General features: G+C 41.0%; 2 protein-coding genes across 3 annotated transcripts in view; one reads left to right on the top strand and one right to left on the bottom strand.

Annotated features, from left to right (window-relative positions):
• The window catches only part of PDGFD (platelet derived growth factor D), a 228,358-nt gene that overhangs the window by 112,933 nt on the left and 88,806 nt on the right, over window positions 1-26,619 (bottom strand). The gene's annotated exons all lie outside the window — the stretch shown is intronic.
• On the top strand, window positions 1,297-2,803 carry DDI1 (DDI proteasomal shuttling factor 1). The gene has a single exon (XM_077893275.1). The coding sequence runs from the start codon at window positions 1,490-1,492 to the stop codon at window positions 2,693-2,695; it is 1,206 nt and encodes a 401-aa protein (XP_077749401.1). The 5' UTR covers window positions 1,297-1,489; the 3' UTR covers window positions 2,696-2,803.

The following is a 26,619-nucleotide window of genomic DNA, read 5'->3' on the forward strand; positions in this document are numbered from 1 at the left end:
TAAGTTGATGTAACCTCTAATGGTGCAGGTCTCCTGACAAACCTTGAAATAAAGAGGGAGGTGGGGCAAGGCAGAAGATGTTAACTATCTTTTGGTTTGTAATTAAACACACCTGGGGAGACCACACCCTGGAAGCAGGAGCTCCTCACACACACTGTGAGATACAGAGAAAAGGAAGTGGCACTCAAGGATTGTACCCAGCCACCATCTGCCCAGAAGGACCTCTCTATCAATGTTCTTAATGTCTCCACTCTGCTGTGTGTGGGAGGGTCCTGTGCCCTACGTCAGAGAGGGAGCCATTCACGGCCCTGAGATGGGCATTCATGATCCATTTTACTCCAAAACCAACATCAAACTGGTCTCCTCAAAGGTTCATCTCACACATCCATTGAAGGTAGGGTGATGGTGATGACCCTCTATGTCATCCACACATTCTGTTCTTTCATGCAGCCCACATCCAATGTCTCAAGACGTCCCATCCATTCTACTCAATGATCTCTCTTATTCCCCACTGCATTCGCTTTGGTCGTCCTTATATTTTCATCTTCTAGCAACAGTGCCCTCTCTAAACCAACAAGAAGGCATCTACCTGGCCCTCCCGCCACCATGTGTCCTTCATAGGTCATGAGAAACCTCTTCCTTAAATCAATTAAATAGAAAAAAATCGTAAACACTTCCTTCAAATCTTTCCCATTTCCTTTCTTTTTTTTCTCTTTTCTTTCCCTCCTTTTTTTATGTTTTTGGATGGAGGATTCTTGTGTATTAATACTATCTACATTCCTTGGATTCACGTATAACTCTAAAAACTGGTTCTAATTGTTTTCTTTCCAGCTTCACATCAGGCCGTCCAAAATCATGTACAAATTTCTCCTATGACATTGGACGTCCTCCATTTTCCTAGAAAACAACAGGCCTTATTGTGAATTCTGGCTTCTGTTAAGTGTTGTCTGGGGTGTCTCACTTACCTCCTGTATTATGATTCCCTCATTTATCATCAATCCCCCCTCCGGAGAATGTGAGGTCATCACAGTAGGGCACCAAGTCTGACCCGTCTCTCATCCCAAGCACATAGCGTGATGCTCGCCATGCAGGGACCAAGCACCCCTGTCTGGGTCTAAGGAGAAGCATGTAGAATACCACTCTCAAGTGACCAAGATGAAATGTTGTTTAGGAAGAGCTGAGATAATCTTCCAAATCGTGGGTGAGGCAGGGTGGGAAGGGCTGGCCCGGGAACCAGTGGGCGGAGCCGGGCACCTCTGTGGGAACAGGCATTCCAAGTTCCAAGCAGTGCCATACAAATGAGCCCTGGAACACCCGGGCCTCCTCAGGGTTCCGAGCCGCCAAGCAGCCGGCACTGCACTGGTGAGCAGCTGGGCCTCGTGCAGGAGTGAACAGAACGAAGCCCAGACACCACCGACGAGACCTAGCTCCAGGGAGCCAGAGGACACCCCGATGCCCTGTGCCCGTCTGGCCTGCCTGGGCCAATGTCATGCTGATCACCGTGTACTGTGTGCGGAGGGACCTGTCCGAGGCGACCTTCTCCCTCCAGGTCAACCCTGACTTCGAACTGCACAACTTCCGCCTCCTTTGTGAGCTCGAGTCTGGCATCCCTGTGGACGAGATCCAGATCATCTTCATGGAGCGGCTCCTCACCGACGACCGCTGCTCCCTGGGCTCCTACGGCCTCAGAGACGGTGACGTGGTGGTGCTGCTGCAGAGGGAGAGCGCGGGGCCGCGGCCGCACGGACGAACATCCAGCCTGCTGCAGGTAGATTTCACCAGGTTAGCCGTGCCGGGCACGTCCAGCTCCCGCCAGCAGCAGCAGCAGCAGCAGCAGCGGGCCCCGTCAGCGCAGCAGTCCCACGGCCTGGACTCCGGAGAGAAGATGACACCCACACAGGGCCTGGACAGCCCCGCGTTGATCCGGAGCATGCTACTGTCCAACCCCCACGACCTGTCACTGCTCAAGGAGCGCAACCCGCCCCTGGCCGAAGCCCTGCTCAGCGGGAACCTCGACACATTTTCTCATGTCCTCAGGGAGCAGCAGAGAGAAAGGGCCCTGAGAGAGCAGGAGCGGCTGCGCCTCTACACTGCCGACCCATTCGACTTGGAAGCTCAGGCCAAAATAGAAGAAGAAATCCGGCAGCAGAACATCGAGGAAAATATGAACATAGCGATGGAGGAGGCTCCAGAGAGTTTCGGACAAGTGGCCATGCTCTATATCAACTGCAAAGTGAATGGACATCCTCTGAAGGCCTTCGTGGACTCTGGAGCCCAGATGACTATCATGAGCCAAGCCTGTGCCGAGAGATGTAATATAATACGGCTGGTGGACCGCCGGTGGGCTGGCATTGCCAAAGGGGTGGGCACGCAGAGGATTATTGGCCGAGTCCATCTAGCTCAGATTCAGATTGAAGGTGATTTCCTACAGTGCTCTTTCTCCATCCTGGAGGAGCAGCCCATGGACATGCTTCTGGGGCTGGATATGCTCAGGAGACACCAGTGTTCCATCGACTTGAAGAAGAATGTGCTGGTGATCGGCACCACTGGTACACAGACTCCCTTTCTTCCCGAGGGAGAGTTACCCCTGTGTGCCAAGCTGGTAAGTAGTGCTGGGCAACAAGAATCTCCAGACAAAGAAGGAGCAGATACTATTAAGCATTCAGTCATGGATTTAGGATGGAGAAAACATTGAAATGGATTATGAGTACGCCACCATCTTGAGGGAGCCTTAGGTCCTGGAAGATTCTAAGACATGAGCTCACTGGCAGTGTAATCATTAAAAACATCAGTAACAACCAAACCTGGCTTTGGGACTACCTTCTGAGATCCATCACTGTGTAAATTGTGATTGTTTGATCGTGGGTCCGCCTTCATTTCCCTTATACAAAGATCACTGAACCTCATCCCAGGAAGGCTCTGGAGGCTCCAAGTAATTTCCAGATAATCCATGAAATGAAACCAGTCTCTTCCTTTAGAGACACTGTCCCATCAGATTACAGGGTGCCTTGTCCAAAGCAGATGCTATTTTGCAGATGCTCTAGAAAAAGCCATCACTACAGACCCTATAAAACATCTATACAATGATTTCAAATCAGCACTCACAATTATTTATACTAAGAGAAATTTTTCCCAGATTTTGTTTTCTTTGGGAAAGTTCTTAGAAATGGTGAGTCAGTTATGCTCAAGTTGATTAATACATACAAATGTCTGTTTTGGACACTTATAAAGGCCAGTTTCTTTATATTTTATGTCTTCCCTTTCATTGGACTCCCGTGGACTCATGCTCACTGCAATATGTCCCTACAGGCAATTTTTGCCACATTTGAGAAAATGGATTTTTCTCCAATGAAGTCTAAAATAATGTCCTTTTTCCCCTGCATCAAAGAAACCCTGGTGATAAAACAAAAGCCAGCAAGTAGACTTTTTTTCTTTCTTTCTTTCTAACTATGGTGCATCTTGGAAGCCTAATAGTTGTAACTGTGGGGCCAGTGGGCGGTAGGATCAGGCAGTGGTCCAGATCCCCTAATATTCATTTCAACTAAATCAGCTTTTTTTAAAGTCTGCTTTATATATTAAGCTGCTACAGAAATATTGTTTGAACAAAGGGTTTCAGTGTTAAAGTAACATTTGAAAACCTCCGAAGGAGATGTCTGAGTCCTCATTTAGTTCTATGATACATGCAAATAAAGCTGCTGTGCATGACTACTGAAAGATCCTGGACCCATTATGATTCATGGCTGACACACCTGACACAATAGATTCAGCTGCCTGAGACCACCAGACTAAGGGGAAATGTTTCAGGGCTGATATTAGAAAGAATGATGGATTCAAAGTCAAGAAATACATGTTCTGATTCCAGCTCTGTATTGGGCATTTCCATTTTATACAACTCAGATTTCTTGTCTATAAATTACTCTGGAGGGGAGAGCCATTTCCAGGTACTGAGACTACATCATGATCTAGGGCATCCTTTAAAAGTTATTCTCTTTTCCAACAAAATCTAAAGCCATTCAAAGCATTTTTTAAAGACTACAGAAAAAAAAAAAAAATCCTTCCCTGCCATCAGCATATGCCTTTCTGGGTCTGCTTCTTGGTGAAAGTAACCATCTTATTTCTGTAGAGTCACCTCTGCCCCTCCAGGTGCTGTTACTTCCCCTCACATGTTCTTTATAGGTATTGCCATGCTCACAAGCCCCAACCTTGTTACAAGGCTTATACCCACTAAACCACTAAAAATGAGCATAAGCAATTCAATGCCTGTTACTAGATGAAAACTGACCCAATAAATACAAGGATTCCTTCACAGATAAAAATATGCCTGTTCCTCAGCAGTTTCCCCCAGACTCTGTTTCCAGGTACATTTATGTAAAACACATGTCTGACATGTGTACATCATATGGAAATGCTCAGTGTAAGAGTTTGACATATAGCCTATGGAGTTATCTAACCCATAAAAGCCAATCTAAAAATCATCAGATCTTTAATCTAAAAGAGGTTTGCATTGTATCAAATCTGAACATACCCATCTTCCCTTCTCAGAGGGACAGCCCTTCTAAAGTAGCTACGAGATGGTTCAGGACCAGTCTCAAGAATAATTCTTTTTTTCTCATTTGGAGCTGAACTCTATTATTTCATAACTTCCAATAAATTTGTCTTCACTATTCCTTCTTCCAGAACATATTTAATTAATGTAATTTCTTTGCCATGAAATAAATAGTCCTTTTAATATTTGAAATCAATGTCATTTAAGTATTCTCTTTTGTAAGCTTTCACCGGATATTTAACTATTTCTCATAGCATTAGTTTGGAGTCACCTAAACATATCTGTCAAGTTCCTTTGGACATACTCCAGCTTCTAAAAATATTACTTGAGTAAATGGGTTGAAATAATTAAAAATACTTTTATTGAACTGAAAAGCAATGATCTCAAAGAAAAATCAATAGACACAGTGAATTAATTAAGCAATGTCCTTCCTGATTATTTTTTAACATCTCTGTCTTTCAAATCAGAAAATATTTTAAAAATTAGTTTCATGGATTGAAATCTTGACTCAATCCTGTGTACACTTGAATAGATCCTAATCAATTAAATTTTAAGTGGATTAATTTTAGTAAAAGATAACATCTTTTGCATGTCTATCATGTAAATTAGGTGCTATGCAACATACCTTGCATGTATTACTGCCATTAATCCTCAGAATAAACCCTCAAAATAGTCACCATTAATCTTATTTACGAGATGAGAAATTCAAGGCTCAGAATGATGAAACATTCAAATACCCAAAGCTTTGTGTTTTTTTTTTTTTTTAAGATTTATTTATTTATTCATGATAGACATAGAGAGAGAGAAAGAGGCAGAGACACAGGAGGAGGGAGAAGCAGGCTCCATGCACCGGGAGCCTGACGTGGGATTCGATCCCGGGTCTCCAGGATCGCGCCCTGGGCCAAAGGCAGGCGCCAAACCGCTGCGCCACCCAGGGATCCCCAGCTTTGTGTTTTTAAAACTTTTTCTTGACTATCTACATTTTAGTTTGTGACCCAGTTTCACATACACATGCACACACATGCATACGTACACACATGTGCACACACACACACAACCAGTCTCTACCTCTGAAACAAAAAGATTCTTTAAATAATATGAAATGTTTTATCCTTCCTTGGTCTATTACTTTGAAAAATTATATTTTTATTATTTGAGAAAATATGCTAGACACGTCCCACTAATTGTATCCCACCAAAGTATCCTGACCCATAATTTGGGAAAAAACCTGAATCACCTACCAGATTGCTGAGTTCTGGTTTCTGATTTCAAATGCCAAGTTCCTCCCACTATTCAACATATTCTTTATGTCTCACATTTGAGTCCTAGCTACCAGTAAAAATTGTTACAAAATGTCACTAACTTGGATTCTTGCTACTGTACATGACTAAACTGTGTACAGAAGATGGAGAGTTTCGTCTTTTGAGTGTTTCATAAAATGGGTGAGACTCAACTATGCGGGGCCCCTCCCTTGCAGAAACAAATGCTTTCCTAGTTGCCAATAAGTGCCCCCTGCTCTATAAGTAAAACAAAACCCAAAACCTAAACACCACCAATCAAAAGGACAACAGAGTAGTAGCCAGCAGAGCACACTCACCAATTATTTACTGAACACCATGAAATGAGCACTGAGCCAAGTTGGTACAAGCATGGAAATGAGTTAGAGTCACAGACCCAAAGGTGAACATAACCTGGCAGGGCAGGAGAAAGGTGCTCATGGAATTAAAAATATGCTGGTGCAAATGAAGGAAGGAATTTTATTTTGGGGTTATTTTTAAAATAAAAAACAAGCCAGTAAAATGCACTTTCAGTATGTCTAAAATGACCATCACTGATGCTAGACAACAAAACAAACACACTCTCCTCCTAAAGTTTAGGTTGCTAATATACAATTTAGAATATTTACTGTTGGAGATTATCCACTATTGGGAATTTACTACCTGGGAAACGTTGAGCAAATCTTCACTTAGAAATTGGGGTAAAGCACAAGACGTGATGAAACTGGCCTAACACTGTTAAAGATAACAAGCTCTTTAAAAAATTCCATTAATCCCTTGGTTTCTCCTAAATGTCCATTTAAATGCCCATCTTTTTTTTTTTTTTTTAAATGCCCATCTTACCTCAAAGGCAATCACTATTGTTGATAAGCATGCATTTCAAGACTGTAGTAATGCATTCTACTAGACTTAAAGCAGAAGACTGATGTCTGAGATTTGCAGAATTTATAGCCTCAACTTCTTTCTTACAGTACCAGGTCTTAGAATTTCTCATGTTCCTAAGGGAAAACCCACTCCTCCAAAAGAGAAAGAAATGGAAGTATGCATGTATGAATTCACCTTCACTACAGACACTAAATGTGGCCTTTTTTTTTTTTTTTTCTTCTTTTATTTATTGAAGAGCCATAGAAAGAGACAGAACAGGAGCAGTGGGGAAGCAGGGGGCAGAGAGGGGCGGCAGCAGGTGGAGGCAGATGCCCTCGGAGCAGGGAGCCTGACCCAGGGCTGGATCTCAGGACCCAGAGATCATGACCTGAGCTTAAGGCAGACTCTTCACTGACTGAGCCACCCAGGTGCCCCTAAACGTTGCCTTTTCAGGGGAACAGTGCACTTCTTTCAGAGGATCATTGCTGACATCCAACACTCCATAAAGAAAAATGTGAGTGAGTGAATGGTCTGAGAGTGCTCTGGGATTCTCACCAGGGTTAGAAGGCTGGGGAAGATATTAATGAGTGCTAACATTCACAGAGGTTAACAAGAGCATGGAAACCAAAGAGGAACAAAGGTAAAGGTCAGAGAAGGAAGAGGGGGAGGGAAATCCAAAAAAAAAAAAAAAAAAACTGTGTTGCTTTTAAAACTAATTCTCTCTTGGTTTAACTGCTGTTTCACAAGGTGGGTGGGGACTGGGGTGAGATTAAGGATTCACCATGAAGGCCACAATACTTCAGCCATCTTTGGCAAGCTCTCTAAAATGAAAATGTTCTCACATTCCAGCCGGAGTCAAACATGCTTTTGAACCCTGGCTTTTTTGCATGTCAGAGTCCCCTCCCCCCCTTTGAATCTCAGAATTTCTAAGGGTCTTCAGTCCTGCTGTGCTGTTTTCATGGATCCATTTAAAAGGCTGTGGAGATAAGCACAACTTTGTCTCTAATTACCACACTGAATGTTTTCTGATGGTTGTTTTCTTCTTCCTCCCCACTTTTTTTTTTTTTTTTTTAGGAAAGACTTGTATGAACCCAGCTTTTTTATTTCTAATCCGTAAGGTTTATTTTAAGAACAGCATTAGAAAAATCATGAAATTCTAATTCTAATTCATTCAATTCTAAATCATAATTTCCTCTTGTGTTAAAGCCCATAGGAGACAACATGGGCTGTGCTCCAGGTGGAGAGAAGGGTCTATTTTCCTACTGTTATCGATGGTGTGTCCCAATAAAATAGATACCGATTAACCAAAGAAGCATATTCCAGGTAAAATAATCACTGAAAGTCATCAAATACTCACCCCACAACATGAATCATGATTCTAAAATCTAACTTTACTAGCATTTCACTACAAGGACCTTGACATGAAGAAGGAAATTAATTTCAAATTACATTAGTTCACATAGTCTTCCTTTAAACCCATGTCATGTCTAGGGATTTAATTAATCAGAAAGTACCAATGTTTTGCATTCATTGACATCACTAAAATTCAGTATACTTTTTCAAGAGTTCAATCACTGTCCTATGTCATGCAGAGCAACAAGGAAAAATAAGTTTTAGTCTTAGCCTTTAAAAGTCAGAAGTTAGAAGAGCTAGAAAAGAAATGCCAAGTAAATGGTTCCAAAATAATATTGAACACAGTGCTGAATCATGAAATATAGACTATGAGTTCAGGGGATGATCTGCATCCTGAGATGCTAACTACAACATGGCAGGATCTCTTGGACAAAATTTTACTGAGCACCTACTGTATGCCAGAACTACTCAGGGGCTGGATGTGTAGCAACAATTTTCTGGTGCTCAGCTGGCTCTGAGCTGCAGCCAGGCAAATAAGAGAATGTCAGCTCCTCAAAGATGGGTCATGCAGGGTTGCTTTGAGGTCACCCAGCTAACTGAGCCAGCTGGCATGTGGCAGATTCTTAGGGTGAACTTCAGGGTGAAGCCCGTGGTCTGTTTAAGCCTGGACCCACAGTGGCACTTGGCTCAACTTCTTCCTATTATGGGCTCAGTCCTGGAGCAGGGTTTGACAAGTGTAAACAGATACTTCTCTCACAAAACTAATGAAAAGGCTTAGGGCTCACACAATGGATGAACAAACCACAACACAGGCAGAAAAAAATTAACTATTGAGATGAGTTAATTTAATGGAACATTGGTCACATACTTAAGCTCCAGAGAATTAGAAATGGGCTTCTCATGGACAATGAGATACCAACCAGATGGCAATTCCATCAATGTCTGGGGATTTTGAAAACCTGGAATGGGGCCCAAATTACTAACAAAACTCTAGGAAGTGCTGGGATCTTCTGATGTGACAATAATCTTTAGTCCTTGGTATTTTGTGTGAGGCAAATAGTACCTGCTTAATAAATATAGATTTAATGAATGAATAAATGCAGAAGTCCCACATTTATTAATAAGCTGATGTAGAGAAAGTGTGATTTTTTAATTTTTATATAAAAATATGTAAGATATAACTTAATTATATATAGACAGATTATTTTTGTATAATTAGAATAAATACCTTCTGGGCTAATAACATGGTTGATATTTACATGTATGGATTTAAATATAAGTGATCCAAGAAATAATTTCTTTAGGTCCTTCCAATCTGGTAAAATTTCCAACTGCTCTACTTTAAGGGCAATTTAACTAATGTATGCAGCAGCTGAATCACTGCAGTTTGACAACCCACCATTTGGCTCCTGGCAATTCCCTCAGTTCCAGGCAAACCACAACAGTTGGTCACCCTACAAGTTCTGGAAGTGGGTTTTCAATTGAAAGCACATGAGCATACTGTGTGTGGGCACCTCCACACAAGCTGCAGATTTGATAGGCCTGCAGAGTCGAGCCCCATGTTGCCAGTATATGTCCAAAAATACGCTGGATTCACATAGGAGAAATAACTTTATTTAAACGCATTCCTCAAATATTTCTGGACTGGAGAGTTAACTACTTTAAAAATTGTAAGAAAACCATACTTAAAAGAAGTATTAAGATAATTTTTTAAAGATTTTATTTATTTATTCATGAGAGACACACACACACAGAGAGAGAGAGAGAGAGAGAGAGAGGCAGAGACACAGGCAAAGGGAGAAGCAGGCTCCATGCAGGGAGCCCGACGTGGGACTTGATCCTAGGTCTCCAGGATCACGCCCTGGGGTGAAGGTGGCACTAAACCGCTGAGCCACCCAGGCTGCCCAGTATTAAAAGAATTTAACAAAGAATCCTATACATTTTTTTCAAGAAAATCCACAAATCCACAAGAAAATACAACTAAAGTTGACAAAGCTGTTTTGATTGGCAAGACTTCATAGAAGTGGTGTGCATCTGTACTATGTAATATGAAAATGAAATGAGTGGAAGTTGATGTCAGAAAATGGCAGCATGGGGTATTCAAAATATTTCAAATAACTGAACTTGGATTATCCCCCCAAAAGCACCAATAAAACAAAATTATACCAGTTTTTACACTTAGAACAGATTGAATGTAAGTCTCAAAGTAAATCCCAGGTTTTGAATTTTAAGCTCTCTGAACAAAGAAGCAGATACTTCAGAAAGGAACGCAAATGAATAATGATGTCACCCTCGCATTTATCTGAAGTTGCCATGGAGCTGTCAGGAGGGCAGGATGCAGTGAGCAGGACACAAGGTGGGACTGAGCAATGGGAGGCAGCAGGAGACAAGAGGGATGTTGATGAACAGCTGTGCCTACTGACTGCAGGTGATCCCCGCAAGCAGCAGCTGTGTGGAGTATCTGGCTGAGGAGGGGAAGAAACAGGGGAGGACCCCCAGGTCCATAGAAAGCTGTACAGAGTGGGGGGCCAGGAGCACAGGAGAGCGAGCATGAACGGACAATAACATTGCCATGGAAGCAGAGGTCTGAGAAGGTTCTGAGGAAAATAGGTCAGCCGCTAATGTGCTGTGTACCGAATAACTTGAAGAAAAGCAAAATGGCAAAGTGAGACCTTTACCTTTGCCAGCAGGAGGACGAAGCTTGCAGCGAGCGTGGCTTTCACATGATTGTGGGAGGGAAGTGGAGGACTTTGGTGGAACCAGAAACATACACACAAGGCAGCTTTTTTATCCATTGAGCCAGTTCTTCAATTCACTGTTTATTAATGTCTCTTCCAGCCTATCTCCTCAAAAATTTAGAATGAAATGATATTAAGAACAATTTTATATAAATATACTGAAGCCAGTGCTGCATTATTCAATCAGAAACAACTGCATAATGTCAAAGCAACAGACGAGCAATTAGTATATAACAGAAGCAAAGATATTCTCTGTTCGAACACTGCCAACTGCCATCACTTGGTATCCAGAGCAATAATTGGCAGAAAGCCATCTCACTGATATTCCATAAAGATACTGGGATTTACATCCCATATGGTGAAGTCTCCCCTGTCAAGGCCTCATTATAGAATGACTCTTCAGTGTCTGGACTCAAAGTCTCATCATTAATACAAGAAACTAAAACAGTGCTTACTCTTCTTCTCTAAGTGTTCAATAACCAAGCTTTATGAAAAATGCCAAAACCCTTCCATGTGCCCAACTCTCCAGTGATTAAATCAAATTGCTTTTAACAAGCCATTTCATAAAAATTTCAAAAGAACAATGAGAATATACGTTAAATGCTTTATTTTTTGAAAAGCATTCTAAACATATTTTAAGTTATAGCTCATACTATAAAGGTACATGTGGAAGTTTCAAATTCCCATTTGCACTATAACTTTCTATGGCTCTGTGAAGGTCTAAAAAACCTGGCAACCAGCTACACAGTCCTGTAGAAGGTTCAGAGAATAGGTGAATGATTCAGCATCCTTCATTGAAATGCCATGAGGACTCAGTGAAGGTGACTGGCCAGAGGAAATGCATCATGTTCATTAACAGGTAGCCCAAACAATGTACTAGTATGTAGCTAAGGTAAATCTGCTGTATCTTTGGTAGTGATTAAGAAGCACGGACTTATTTCAGTCTCCTAAAATACAAATGAATAAAATCTAGGTCACATCTTTGAGAAGACTCCAGCTTCTTGGACTCCGTAAGCAGAGGAGTCCTCAATGAAAACTGATGGGTCTTGAAGGGAGGCAAATAAAGAAATCAAGTTTAGCTTTAGAAGCCAACGGGCAGGTTTCCTGAATGACGGGGGGTCCCATGCTGTGGAGAGGTCAGGAAGAGGGCTAAGAATTTCTGGCTTGATTTGGCAGGATGGGTAGCTTTGGCAGGAATAACACTGTGGGTGCAGTGGAGACAGGTGAGTCTGACGAGGCCAAGGATCTGCTGGTGGGCAGGAGTTGGGAGGGCCAGGACCACCAGCTCTCCAAGACAGACTGCTTCCAGGGAAGGTGAAAAACACTCTCGTAGATGAAGAGGCCTGTCTTACTATGGAAGTAGCTGAGTATACGTACATGTTGATGGGAGGAAGAAAATGAAGAGGCTGGCAAGAACAGGGGTAGTTCTGGAAGCACAGTCCTTGTGTGCGAGAAGGCAGTGGGGCCCTGGGAGCCAGCATCCCAGGCGGTGGCAGGCTGTCAGGCAGGACATCCAGGTGCGAATGCAGGCAGGCTAGAAGAACTGATGTGCCGACAGCTAGCTGCGCTCTACCTTCTGTTCTCCCAGGGACAACAGGGAGCAAGACACCAACCGAGCATGATTGGAGGGCAGGTAGTGCCCAAAGATGGAAGAAAAGGAGACTGATTTTGGAGTAAGAAGGACTAGACTGTGTAAGAAAGGTAACTGAACTTCAGATGGTCCTGAAGTCCCGCTTAAGATCCCAGTTTCAGTATTTTAAGTAAAACTACCTCTGCTGGGGCAGTGGCTGGCACAGCTGGGGAAGCATCTGACTCTTGATTTCAGCTCAGGTCATGATCTCAGGGTGGTGAGATTGAGTCCCGTGTCTGGCTTCGTGCTCAGTGGGGAGTCCGCTTGGGTTCTCTCTCAGCCTCTGCTTCTCTCTCCTTCTCTTAAAATATCCCAAAACACAAAAAAATAGCTAGGCTAATAGAAGGAACACTAGACAATGAAAGCGGATATTCTGGTTCTAGTACCGATTTTGTAGCTTTTAGGACATGAGCCTCTAGCTAGGCCCAATGCCAAACCTCTTTGGGCCTCAGCCTGTTCTTTGGTAAAATGAGAAGGTTGTAGGTCTGTACCACTCAGATGTATCAGAGTTGTGTGCGGCTCTCTGGGTTGTCCCAGTGACTATGGGCATCTAGAATGCTAGCTCTGGGCATGCTCCACATCTCCTAGTATATGGAAGAGTACTGAAAAGCCAACAACCGCCCCTTCCAAATCTCCACAGTGCCCACCCTCAGTGGGGAAACAAGGGTGGAGGATCACCCCAGAGTGCTCCCAACTCTGAAACCCTCACTGTAGCTTGAGGTGTCAATATATTAGCGGAAGCTTTCTCAGATGGGTAAACCGTATGTCCACTTAATCCACCACAACCAATCCTCACTCTCAACCCTCAAAGCAGTTTCTAGGCTGAAAATAGGCTGTGAGCCAGACAAAACGAAGCTGGGTCTGTCCTTGCTATTTCCTCAGGCCTTAGAGATACTAATAATCAGGGAACAGATTAAAGCCAGGAAAAGGAATAGACAGCACAGGGTGATCCAGAAGTGAAAAACCAGCTCACCATTATTATGGAAACCATCATCATTAATGAACATAATAATTGAGCAGAAGTGCATGCCCAGTAGAAGCAAAAAAAAAAAAAAGTGGTATTTAGGTATTGCCGGCATGGTATTAAATAGCATCTCACTACCATAAAATGAGAAGAATTAATTTTAATTGTATTGACCGTAAGGCCTCCAACATGAACTGAGAATTAGTTGACAAGGACAGGGCAATTATTAAAGGCAATATATCAAATTCTACTCAAATGATCAGTGGGGTGCCACAGGCACTGCTGTGAGTGACCTTTCTAGTTGACACCTTCATTAATGATGTGTAAGAGGAGAGCCAGCATGCGAATGGACTTTCAGAAATGATTCTACCATAAGAGTTATTCCAAATGCAAGCCTTCAATATCACAGTAATAACTTGAGTAGAAATGAATACAAAGGTTCTTGGGAAGATTTAAAATTCAAGACAGGCAATTATACAGTGAGATAACACAGACGGGTAAAGTTCTAAGTGAAAATCTTAAAAAGTAGGATGATGCAAGGTAGCAGACTATCCCACCCCTGAATCTGCTACTTTGACATATTGATTATTTTGAGTTAAAGTTACTTAAGAAAGAGCCAGATAGGAAAAAACCTTTGGCCTTCCTTCACTCCACAGAACAGGAACTAAATTTCCCATGCACAAGGTACCCTCCTCCTGCAAGCAGGGTAGAAGGCATCCCTATCACCAGAGATAGGGCTGAGAACTAAGTAAAAATAAGCCTTGCTACTTCTTTACTAATTTGCTACCCCAAGCCCAAACTGCTTTATCTTGCCATATCTTCACAGATTTATTGTTTTCTTGTCAAAAAGGTATAAAAGCTGCCTACTTCAGTCACTTCTTTGAATCTCATATCTGTATGGCTTCCCATACATGACAAATGAAATTTGTTTTTCTCATTAATCTGTCCTATGTCTAATTATTAGATCAAAGAACCTAGAAGGGTAAATGGGAAAAGTTTCCTCCCCTACAATGGTAATTCCTGAGGGGTAAAAAACCCCCCAATATTACACAATTCCCAAATAGTTTTATTACTGACATGTATTTGAATGAAAATGCCTGCCAGCTATTATAAACACTACTGTTGTGTCTACAGAATATAATCAAATATATTACAAGTATATAAATAGCCATATACTTTTTTTTCTTTTTCAAAAAATTAAAAAAAATTTATATACATCTTTAATTGGGGTAAAAGTCACATAACATGAAAATAATCATTTTAAAGTGAACAGTTCAGTGGCAATCAATCCAGTCACAATGTGGTGCAATCATCACCTCCATCTAGTTCCAAAACATTGTCATCACCCCAAAAGAAAACTGTGTACACACTAGGCACTTGCCCTGTGCCCCACCCTCCCCATCACCGTATTAGCTGCTGGCAACCACCAATCCTTGTTTTGTCTTTATGGATGTGTAGAGAAAGTCAGAAAAGATCTTCTTTTTTCCTGTTTTAATCTACATCTCCATTCTGTGGGATCTTTATTCTAACTATGTCTGGCACAGAATTTCTGTTTTTATTCACTGACAGAAACACAGTGAAGTAATTTATGAAACAGAATATGGGTCTTAACTGTAATTTTCCAGGCTATGATTTTTAAGTCATACGTTCTTCCATTATTTGGTTTATATGCTTATGATTTAATTGACCAGATACTTTCTTATTATGAAACCTGGAAGGTGAGCTTCTCTTAAGAATCTCAGTGTATTGAACTGAAGTGGGATAGCAATCTAACTTGATTTCCTAATGATACCTTTGAGGGAAGAAATAGGCGTTTTTTATATTGCAAGAGTTTTCAGAAAGAATAGTAAGAAGCTAAGAGTCCATTTACAATGTATAAATTTTCCTCCAAGGAGAGATTATTTTGTTCTCTTTTGTATTTTAGATAGTTGGGTAAAAACACTATGCAAAATAATTGAAATTTAACTTTTTGCTGTGTCCGTTTTTCATATATGTGTATTTTAAAGTTTGTGGTCATTTTATTTACTCAACTCATTCTTGCAGAAACTAATCACTGCCCAAAGAGCTTTTAGAATGCACTTTAGCTTATTACAAAAATGCTCCAGATGGGTATATCATTCCTACTAAAATGTACTAAATAGCTGTAATAGCTATAAATTGAAGATAAATTATTTATATCTTCCAACACAACTGTAGTCTTCTTTAAAACTAAATTGTAGCCACATAAAAATAAACTTTTTTTTTGCACCAAATCAATTATTTGGTATATAGTTTGTAATAGATGGTACAGAATGAGAAATACATGTATTCAACAAGGCAGGATTTTATAAAAACTTGCATAATCCAGAAAAATGGAGCTAGATATGATGCCAAGACACAAAACAACACATGCTTGGTCTAAAATTTGATGAATCCATGCAAATGGATGAAACAATGGCCCCAAATTCCTGAGGTCTCCAAACTGCAGGGCAATCTTGGTTGTGAAGCCACTCAGCCACATAACAGAGGTAAAAGAGACTTGCACAGTACAGCAAGAGGCAGAACAGAGACATTTACAAAGGAAGAAGATTAATGAATTACAGAGGAAGCAAAAGGCCAGCAGAGAAGGAGGCATGATGCTCTCCATGTGCTCAACTCACCAGGAGCCCACAAGACCCACCATTCCAACAGTGGGAGCAGACAGGTGGTCCTCAGGGAGCTCACATCATACACTGCAGCAGCAAACACCACCACACATGGATGAGGGGGAAATGATTACTGCAACGAACGAAGAAGATTTCCTTGTTTGTGGGAAATATGGCTTTGGCAAAATGGCATCCTTCGTAGTTTGCTTCAGTGCTCTCACCCGCACGTTCACTGTTGACCTTCAGCAGTGGCAGTGTTTTAACTTCTTAATTATACCGGATGTTGGTCAAAGAGTGAGGACATAATCTACTTTCCCCATTAAATAATTTAAAAGAAACAGATCAATCATAAGAAGAAAGCAGGCAAAATTCCTGAGCAGGTCACAGAAAGACATACGAGAAATGACTAAGAAAAGTGAAATAATGTTCAGTCTCATTAGAAACAAAATAAACACATGAAGTACTGCTGGTAATGGGCCCAGCCACGTCTCTGGAGGAAGTGCTCAGAGTAGAAATGGAGAGAAGGGGATTCAGGTGGTGATGAATACACAGGAGAGGAAAAAGCAAAGACAAGGAGTGTGGAGATCCTCTTTAAATCACTTCCTTTCAGAGGAAGAGACATACCATGCTAGCTGGGGGTTGGGGGGTGGCAGAAGGACAGAGGAACAGTGTACACTCCTAGGGCTTCATCTGGGAGATACTTGAAGACATTCATATGTGAATGAAGCCACCACTAGAAGTTAGAGACTGACATGAAAGACATGGCACCAGGGCCAGGAGAGGAGCAGGTGTCAGAGGAGGCCCAGATAGAGGCAAGAGGAGGACGGTGCCTTGGGTACAGCAAGATCCTGATTATTCCCATGGCCCATGTGTCACCCTTAAACTAAGAACAACAGAAACCTCTTAGAAAATGTTATGCAAATAGCATGTGGCATCTAAAAGTTTTATTTTAATTTAAATTTTTTAACACAAACACTACCTGCTATTACTATTGGATTTCATGCAAATGTCATGCCTGTTCAAAAGCAAATTCTCCGTCAGGAAAAAGGATGCCCCACTTCACTGTAACCCAGCACAGCAATTCATTCCAAAGAGGAGTTAATATATATATTACATACTATTTAACATATAAATAACATACACTTATACGTTCAAGTTTAAAACATCCCCCCTCCCCCCACACACACTCAGTCTGGCAAGTACAGTCAGATTCAGCAGCAGGTATTTATCAGAAAGAATGTAGATTTTAAGCATCAACAGAGACATGGGTTTGAATCCCTGCCCTTCTTAGTTTCTAGCTCATTCTTTTTGTTTTGTTTTAATTTTTTAAATTAATTTTTTAGAGTGAGAAAGAGAGATTGCATGCATGTGGGAACATGAATGGTAGCAGGGAGGGGCAGAGGGTGAGAGAGAGACAATCTCATGCAGATTCCTTGCTGAGTGCAGAGCCCGATGTGGGGCTCCATCCCATGACCCTGAGATCATGACCTGAGCCAAAATCAAGGATCGGACACTTTACCAACTGAACCACCCAGGCGCCCCAGTTTCTAGCTCATTCTTATCCATTGCTGTATGTTTGACATTATAGTGTCTGGCTTAATAAGTATTTGCAGAAAGAATAAATGAATCAAGTTTTTTGACTTGAGATTTGGGATGCTTATCTGTAAATGGAACTAATAAACCTCCTATCTCAAGTACAAGGAATAGAAATAACATATCAATGTGGTAATACAGTGTCTGGCACTTACTTGGAACTATGTGGTAAATATCTTTCATAGTAAAAGTAAAAAAAAACTATTTTTAGACTTAAGAGAAAGGTTAAATAAATCAGAACTTAATTTTTCTTAAAATCTGAAAATCACCCTGAGTGGGATCAGTTTAAGATAGTTTTTACTTGGAGAAATGTTTCCAGAATTTTTACTGAAGTGACATAATAGACACTTATGTGTTCCTTCCCCAGTGTGAGTTCTCTGAAGGTGCCAACTACCATGTCCAATGTGCTGCAGAAACAACTCCTGAAACACAATCATAATAGAACTGTTGCCATAGAAACAGTATTTCTCCACTTTGCTCTCTTCGTTTGGATGTGTTTCCTTCATAGGAAAGTAAGAAAGAACACTCACACAAATAAAAACAGTGAAAGCAATTTCTCTTTCTCATTTAAATTTTTCTTTTTTTGGCCTTTTAAAATAACATGCCTAATAAAACACAGAATCAACAAACAGAAGCTGAATATTCATCCCCACCTCAAAGTTAAAAAATTAATCTGATGACATGGATATATAATTGGTAAAAATCCTGTTACCCGAAAGCTGATCATTAGTTTTCCTTGTATAAAATCTATTCAATAATAAAGTTTTAAAAATAATAATAATGTTTCAAAAGCATAGAATAGAAAAGACAGAGTTACCCATACATGTCAGATTCATCTACAATTCTAAAACCGTCAGTCTAAATTGTGTCTTTTGTATACTCCTTCCTGGTGTCGTATATGACTAGTTAACACGAAGCAGTGCCCTTCTCTGCACAGGTCTTTGGACGTTCATAGTGGGTTGTGGAGGGTCCAGGGAGAGGTACGTTCAAGTCCTCACACTGGGTAGCTGGGAATGTGACTTTATTCAGAAAGAAGGTCTTTGCAGATGTAATTAAGTTAAAGGTCTTGGGATTAGGTCATCCTGGATTTGGGGTGTCCGTATAAGAGAAAGGAGTGAAAGACCTGGTACTCAGAGGTGCAGAGAGGAAGGCCAGGTGAAGAGCAGGCCCACCTGGAGCAATGTGGCTCCAAGCCAGGGGTGGGGTGGGGTGTGGGGGAGGTGGGGAGGTGGGGGTGGGTGGGTGAACACCCAGGGTGGTTGGGAGCCCCAGGAGCTGGAGACACTGAGAGGAAGCCGTCTTGTTGATACAGATTTTTGAACTGCCAGCCTCACAACGGTAAGTGCACACATTTCTGTTGTCTTAAACCACCCAGTTTGTGGTGATTTGTTACAGCAGACCCGGGGAGCTAACAATACAGCATTCAACAGGAAAGGGAGGTGAAGGAAAGGGAACTTTGTGGAGCTCCAAGTGCTCTGCGTTTAACCACATTTACTCTCACTGAATCTTGGGGGAAAACCCCCCTTTGACGGGGGAAGAACTTCAGGATGAGAGAAGGTATGTTCTCCAACATCATCCCCACTCTTAGAACCTAAGAGAATACTAGTTCTGATTAATTATGGATTAACGTGAAAGATCTTTTGGTTGTGGGGTGTTGTAACTATGACATGCTTTTTAATAAGCATGTTTGTCAATATCATGACAGTCACTTCTAAGTAAACTCATCAAAAGTTGCATTTTAAGACAATATTTTCTTTCTATATTTGTATTTTTGTATACGAAGTTTAAAACAATTATCTCATAAAAAATCAACCACATTTTTAAAGGATTAGCATTAATATTTGAAAATTACATTTTAAAATTTTCAGCATCAAAGGACATAAAGTTCTTACAAATGAATCTAACAAAATATGTACAAAATTTATATGCAGTAAACTAATCACTGAAGAGAAAAAATAAAGAACTCAATCTTGTTGTCAATTCCTCCCAATTTTATCTGTAGAATCAAAGTAATCCCAATCAAAATTCAGCAGCGTTTTTTAAATTAAAATGGACAATATGGGGCACCTGGCTCCGTCCATCAAGTGTCCAACTCAGGTCATGATCTCAGAGTGATGGCATTGAGCCCTGTGTTGGGCTCTGTGCTCACTGGGGAGTCTCCTTGAGGATTCTCTCCCTCTCCCTCTGCCACTCACCTGTCCTCTTCTCTTTCTCTCTCTCTCAAATAAGTAAATAATTTTTTTAAATCTCACAGTATGATTTTATAATTTATAAATAAAGGACCTAGAAAATCTAAAATAATTTAGGAAAAAAAAAGTTGGAAATTTCATAACATCCGATTTTAAGACCGATCTGCAGTAATTAAGATACTTTGGTATTAGTATATCAACAGCTATATATATCTGTGGAATACAATTAAGAGTACAGAAATAGACCCATATATATGGTCAACTGATTTTGAACCCATTCACATATGGTCAAAATAATCTAATGATAAAGATCTGTCTTTTTAACAAGTGGTACTGGAACCAAAAGGCATTCATACATTAAAAAAAAAAAAAAAATGACTCAAATAGATCGTAGGCCTAAATGTGAAGCCTATTAAACTTCTAGAAGAAAACACAGGAGAAAATTTTCATGACGAAGATTAGGTAAAGACTTCTTAGATAGAGTACAAAAGGCATGAATCATAAAAGAAAAAAAACCTGATAAATTGGACCTCATCAAAATTAAAAACTCTCAGAAAACATTTCAAGAAACAGAAAAGACAAACTTTACACAGGGAGAAATTATTTACACAATGTGCATCTGATAAATATACATGTAGTAATGTTATATATAAATATAAATATATATATATATATATATATATATCTTTTACAATTTAATGATAATTTAAGAAAAACCGAAAACAAGGTGGACAAAGATGTGAAGAGACAGTTATCTAAAGAGGAGTTATGAGTGGTATATAAGCACAAGAAAAAAATGCTCAACATTATTAGTCTTTAGGGAAATGGAGATAAAACCACAGTAAGATTTCAAGACACAAATACTAGAGTAATGAGCTAAAATGATAAAACATGAGCAACTGACAACACCAAGTGCTGGCAAAGACATGAGACCTCTAGAACTCATGCACTGCTGGAAGGTAGGCACAAAGGAAGGGCTGTCTTGGAAAATGGTGGTTTGGAAGTTTCATATAAATAGATACTTATCACATGTGTGATAATTATTGCACTGAAGGGATGACATCACAGACCTGCCCACAACTATTCATAGTTCACAGCAGTTTAGTCCATCATAGCCACCCAAATGCCCATGGGCATTTGAAAGGATAAGTAAATTATAGAATTTCCATGCCATGGAAGACCGCTCAGCAATAAGAATGAATTAACGGGAGACACATGCAACAACACAGATAGGTCTGCAAAGCAGGTGCTGAGTCAGAGAGTCCAGACACACAGGCTACACACTGCATCATCTCCTCTGTATGCTATTTCTTAAAAGGCAAAACTACAAAGACAGAAGACATATCAAGATCGCCAGAACACAGAGGCGGGAGAGAGGACCAACTACAGAGGGCTCCAGGGTACATTTTCAGGTGACAAAAACATTCCCTATCTTGATTGCACTTGTGGCTATGCATACAACTGTTGACATTTGTCCAAACGTGTCCTGTACACTGAAAAATGGTGAATTTTACTAGGTGTCAGTTATACCTCAAGATATCAGCCTCAAAAAAAAATTAATAGTAAAACGGAGGTAGGGAGATTCAGAGTAGCTGCAAAATAGTATTTGTCCTTCTGTTTCATTAACCCAGATGTGTTCTCTAAAAAGTCTGACATTACCAAGCAAATATAAATCCTAACCATCCCTAAACAAATATAATTTTTTATGTATCTTTTACTCAAAAATAAACACTTAATTTTTTAAAAAGATTTTATTTATTCATGAGAGATGCAGAGAGAAAGAGAGAGGCAGAGACACAGGTAGAGGGAGAAACAGGCTCCTTGTGGGGAGACTGATGTGAGACTTGATCCTAGGACCCAGGATCACACCCTGAGCTCAACTACTGAGCCACCCAGGTGCCCCCCAAATCATTTAAAATCAGAAATCATTTAAAAAGTGTTTATAAATGATTTCTTTATTTAGTTGAGAGAGAGAGAGAGAGAGAGAGAGAGAGAGTGCAGGTGAGTGGTGGGGGTTGGGGCAGAGGGAAATAGAATCTCTAGCAGACTCCATGCTGAGCAGGGAGCCGACGGGGGGCTCAACCCCACCACCCTGACATGACCTGAACTGAAACCAAGAGTCAGACACTTATCCAACTGAGCCACCCAGGTGCCCCTCACCCCAAACACTTTCTAAACATCAGTACTATCATTACCACATGATTTAGAAACATCCTTCATTGTCCATTGTTTTGATAAACTAAGCACAAAAGAACTTCTTTACAAGTGAAACACCCCTCTCTCTCTCACAGGTGAAAAGAGCCCATACAGTTTTAGCTCTACAATGTTTCAATATCATTATTATCCTAAGATCAGTTAATTCAAATCTAGTTCTCTAATTTACTGAGATTTTCCAATTTATATTGTAAAGATTCTCACTTTATAGCAAGTTCCCATATGATACACATTTTTTCCCCTCTGAGACCTTGTCTGCCTAAGGAACCACAACTAATTCTTCAGGACTGCTGGAAGCCTTCTTCCCTCAAAACTCTGGGGCTGTGGCATGTTAATTCACCAATTTCTCCCTTGTGCTCCAGGGCATCTAATTCATTTCCAGGATAGCACCCCTCTGACATACATTTATCTCCAACTACAATGCGAACAGGGATTTTAGTTTATATATCATTACTTGCCCAACTCTTAGCCAAGTGTATGGTGTTAAATACAAGAATGCTATGAAAATAAATCATTTCCAACAGCAGCTGTCATTTCTCTGAATGGAAGATTTAGCCCCTGCAACCAACTGGCCTAAATGGATAGTAGGTAGCCCCAGGAGAGGCTTCAGAATGAAATGGCATTTGAAGGACAGAAGACAAAATCTTAACTTGGTTTCACCTGCCTGCCATTTGTGTATTTTCATAAGGCACTGTGTCATCCCCAATGACGTACTACTGGGAGTCTTGCATCAGAAATGTGCAACGTTCAAGCTGCAAAAACTGTACAGATTCACTATGTTATAAATCACATTTTGACTGTGTTTTAGACCAATCTTCCCTTCTAGACCTGGGTGTTGCCCAGATCAGTAACCCACATAGGTTCTAGGTGTCCAGGTGTGCTGGGGTCAACTGTACCTTGCAGATCTCACATATGCAGGTTGACTGTATTCTGACCCATGTGGCTTCTTCCTCCCTGAGCCAGAACTTATCTCTTGTAGACCAGGTGAGCATGGTTCTCTGGGCAGATGGCTGGCCCAGAAGTCTGGAGAAACACAGTCCTGTTTATACTGGGTCTGGGGACCCATGTGGGTAGTAGGAGCATAAAGTAAGTATCACTATGCCCTCCCAGGGCAGGGCAGGGCAGAGAAGGGTTGAAAGACTGCCTATGGGATGCTAATTCAGACCTATATACATTGCTCATGCTCAAAGTCTGCAAAGGTCCATAGCCAAGCGGAATTCTGATGGCTCCTAGCAGGGAGTCTTATACACGTTCCTGCAAATCCAGCTTATTAGCAGATAAATAAATACATAATACTTACTAGATGAATCAATACCTACTATGTGCCAGGCCTGTTTTAGGAATCACATTTCCCATATGGTATATTCAGGTGGGTATTTTTTTTTTATAAATTTATTTTTTATTGGTGTTCAATTTGCCAACATACAGAATAACACCCAGTGCTCATCCCATCAAGTGCCTACCTCAGTGCCTGCTACCCAGTCACCCCCACCCCCCGCCCTCCTCCCCTTCCACCACCCCTAGTTCGTTTCCCAGAGTTAGGAGTCTTTCATGTTCTGTCTCCCTTTCTGATATTTCTCACTCATTTTTTCTCCTTTCCCCTTTATTCCCTTTCACTATTTTTTATATTCCCCAAATGAATGACACCATATAATGTTTGTCCTTCTCCAATTGACTTATTTCACTCAGGATAATACCCTCCAGTTCCATCCATGTCGAAGCAAATGGTGGGTATTTGTCGTTTCTAATGGCTGAGTAATATTCCATTGTATACATAAACCACATCTTCTTTATCCATTCATCTTTCGATGGACACCGAGGCTCCTTCCACAGTTTGGCTATTGTGGACATTGCTGCTAGAAACATCGGGGTGCAGGTGTCCCGGCGTTTCATTGCATCTGTATTTTTGGGGTAAATCCCCAGCAGTGCAATTGCTGGGTCGTAGGGCAGGTCTATTTTTAACTCTTTGAGGAACCTCCATACAGTTTTCCAGATTGGCTGCACCATTTCACATTCTCAGGTGGGTATTTTTGATAGGTTTTAAATGAAGTGTTTCTGGTATTTTCTTGCTTCAAGTAGTTACAACCTGAAAATCAACATGCCTGAGTTCAGGTAGATCCAGACCTCTCCTATGTTCATATGATTTAGGGTTGTTAATCCCTTTATTCTCTGTTCTCACTCTTTGCCACGTTTTATAAAAGACTCCTAATTGAGATACCATCCCCTCTAAGCGAAACTAAGCTCTTCTAAAGCCAGAGAGGGGGAAATGAGAAGCTCTTCCGTGACATTCTGCTTGGACCTGGGGAATAATGGCTGGCACCTGCTGGCTGCGTCCTTAGCAGTGCCGGCCTACTAGCTCCCCAACACCTCCCAGTGCTGCTCTGTCATACAGAAACCACATCCTTCAACCAACATTGCTGTGAGAGCCTTGGCCAATTCTTTCACTGATGTTTCTCACCCCTGCTCTTCTTGGCTACGGAAAAGACAAATGCCTTCATCTGTTCTTGCCTCATCTGTCATCCAATCTGACTCTGTGCATCCTTCCTCCCTGACTCCATCTAATAAAGAAGACTTTTCTGACTTCAAATGAAGTGTGAGAAACAGCATAATCAATGTATCAATTTGCTATGAAAAGGCCCATTTGAGTTTTGGATTAAATTATTATTATTATTATTATTATTGGTTAGATTGCAAAAATATTCAGGTGGCAGCTCAATACCTTGAAATATCTTAGAAATAATTAACTATTTAATTAAATATGCTTATCTACTTACCTAAATCCTCAAATTACTGCAGCACTACCAAGCTGAGAATCAACATATGAATACATTTTTCTGTCACTACAAACATCCTCTAAGTAGTACAACAAAAAAAAGTAAATTCAAACCTACTTCCTGGGCACAAAAGGGCATATTTAAAAATTCATATTAAGAGGAAAAACCAAAAATGTCTTCAATCAGATTAATTATCATTATCCACAACAGATATGCTAATGAATTTGCTCATCAGATATGCAGTCTTCTCTAGAGATACAAATATAGAGTATCTGGCAGTGCTATTAATTTGCTCTCCCACATATTCTTACAAAACTTCGTGAACATCCATCATCCTTGAACAACAACAACAACAAAAAAGACAAAACCCCTCTCATTTCAAACCTTTGTGTTTGGGTTATGTAAATTCTTTATGAGGAGTTTCCCCAGAGATGCAGCAAACTAGGGCAGTTGCCCCAGGTTCCAAGTTTTGAAAAGGACTAACAGACATTCATTCAATTATGCTGTTAAATATGAGAGAATGAGAGTGGAGTGTGGGGGCTGGGCTGTTGGTCAAGGAAAGTAGTTCTGTCCTACAGCGAAAGATCTTGAAGCTTTTCTATAAATACATGCACTCAGGACAGACTCCATCATCATCAACACTGAGACAGGACAGTTCTCAACAGGTCCTTTAATGACATGTCGTTAAGTCATGCTGTTTTAGATGTGGTGTGTGTAGGTGTGTTTGTGTGCACGTGTGTGTGCACACGTGTGATGGGGGTAGGAGGGAGAGGGAGAGGGAAGGGGTAAATTATATATATATATATTTTTTTTTCTAAAATATATATATATTTGGGCAGCCCCGGTGGCGCAGCGGTTTGGTGCCGCCTGCAGCCTGGGGTGTGATCTTGGAGACCTGGGATCAAGTCCCACATCGGGCTCCCTGCATGGAGCCTGCTTCTCCCTCTCCCTCTGCCTGTGTCTCTGCCTCTCTCTCTCTGTGTGTCTATGAATAAATAAATAAAATCTTTAAAAATATATATATATTTATATATATATATATATAAATTGCTAAATCTGGCCCCATCACAAGTTCTGTTGTCTCAAAGGCAGAGAAGGAAGACAGGAGAGGACCAAATTGAGGATGGAGAGGAATGGAGAAAGAAGCATGTCAGTTAGTTCAGCACAGGTGGGTCATTTGCTCAGAGCTTCATGGTAAGTAGTAGAGCCTAGATTTGGGGTATAGCCTTCTGGGCTTCAAAGCCTTCACTCTAACCTACCCCATGCATGCCATGACTTTGGGATTTTCTTTTCTTTCTTGTTTTTTTTTTAAGAGATTTTACTTATTTATTTGAGAGGCAGAGAGAGAGCACAAATGGGGAAAGAGACAGAGAGAGAAGGAGAGGGAGAAGCAGACTCCACACTGAGTGAGGAGCCTAACACGGGGCTCGATCCCAGGACCACAAGATCACGACCTGAGCCAAAGTCAGACACTTAACGGGCTGAGCCACCCAGGCGACCCTCGACTTTGGTATTTTCAAAAGGAAGTCAGTGAATATAAGCACAATACATTCTTAACATCCAAAATCTACCCTTCCTGGGTGAGTTTGCTGTGCTCAGAAGACAGAACACTGTTGACTTTATATGTTCTTTCCCACTGGGCACACCTCACAGATACTACCTAGAATGGACCATGCTGATGTGTCGTATTCATTAAATCGCCATGTAATAAACACCCTGAATGGGATTCAAAGCCACCCAGCAGAAGTGCTGATGGACATACTGTACGAATTATACTTCCGAGCATTTCATAGACAGATGCCCAATGCCCTGGAGCAGTACACGGGAACAAGGGTAGAACCAGCCACCATGCA

This window comes from Canis aureus, chromosome 3, assembly GCF_053574225.1.
Source record: "Canis aureus isolate CA01 chromosome 3, VMU_Caureus_v.1.0, whole genome shotgun sequence".
Lineage (NCBI taxonomy): Eukaryota > Metazoa > Chordata > Mammalia > Carnivora > Canidae > Canis > Canis aureus.

Coding starts and splice junctions, on each gene's coding strand:
- DDI1 (XM_077893275.1), top strand. CDS start 1,490: ATGCTGATCACCGTGTACTGTGTGCGGAGGGACCTGTCCGAGGCGACC.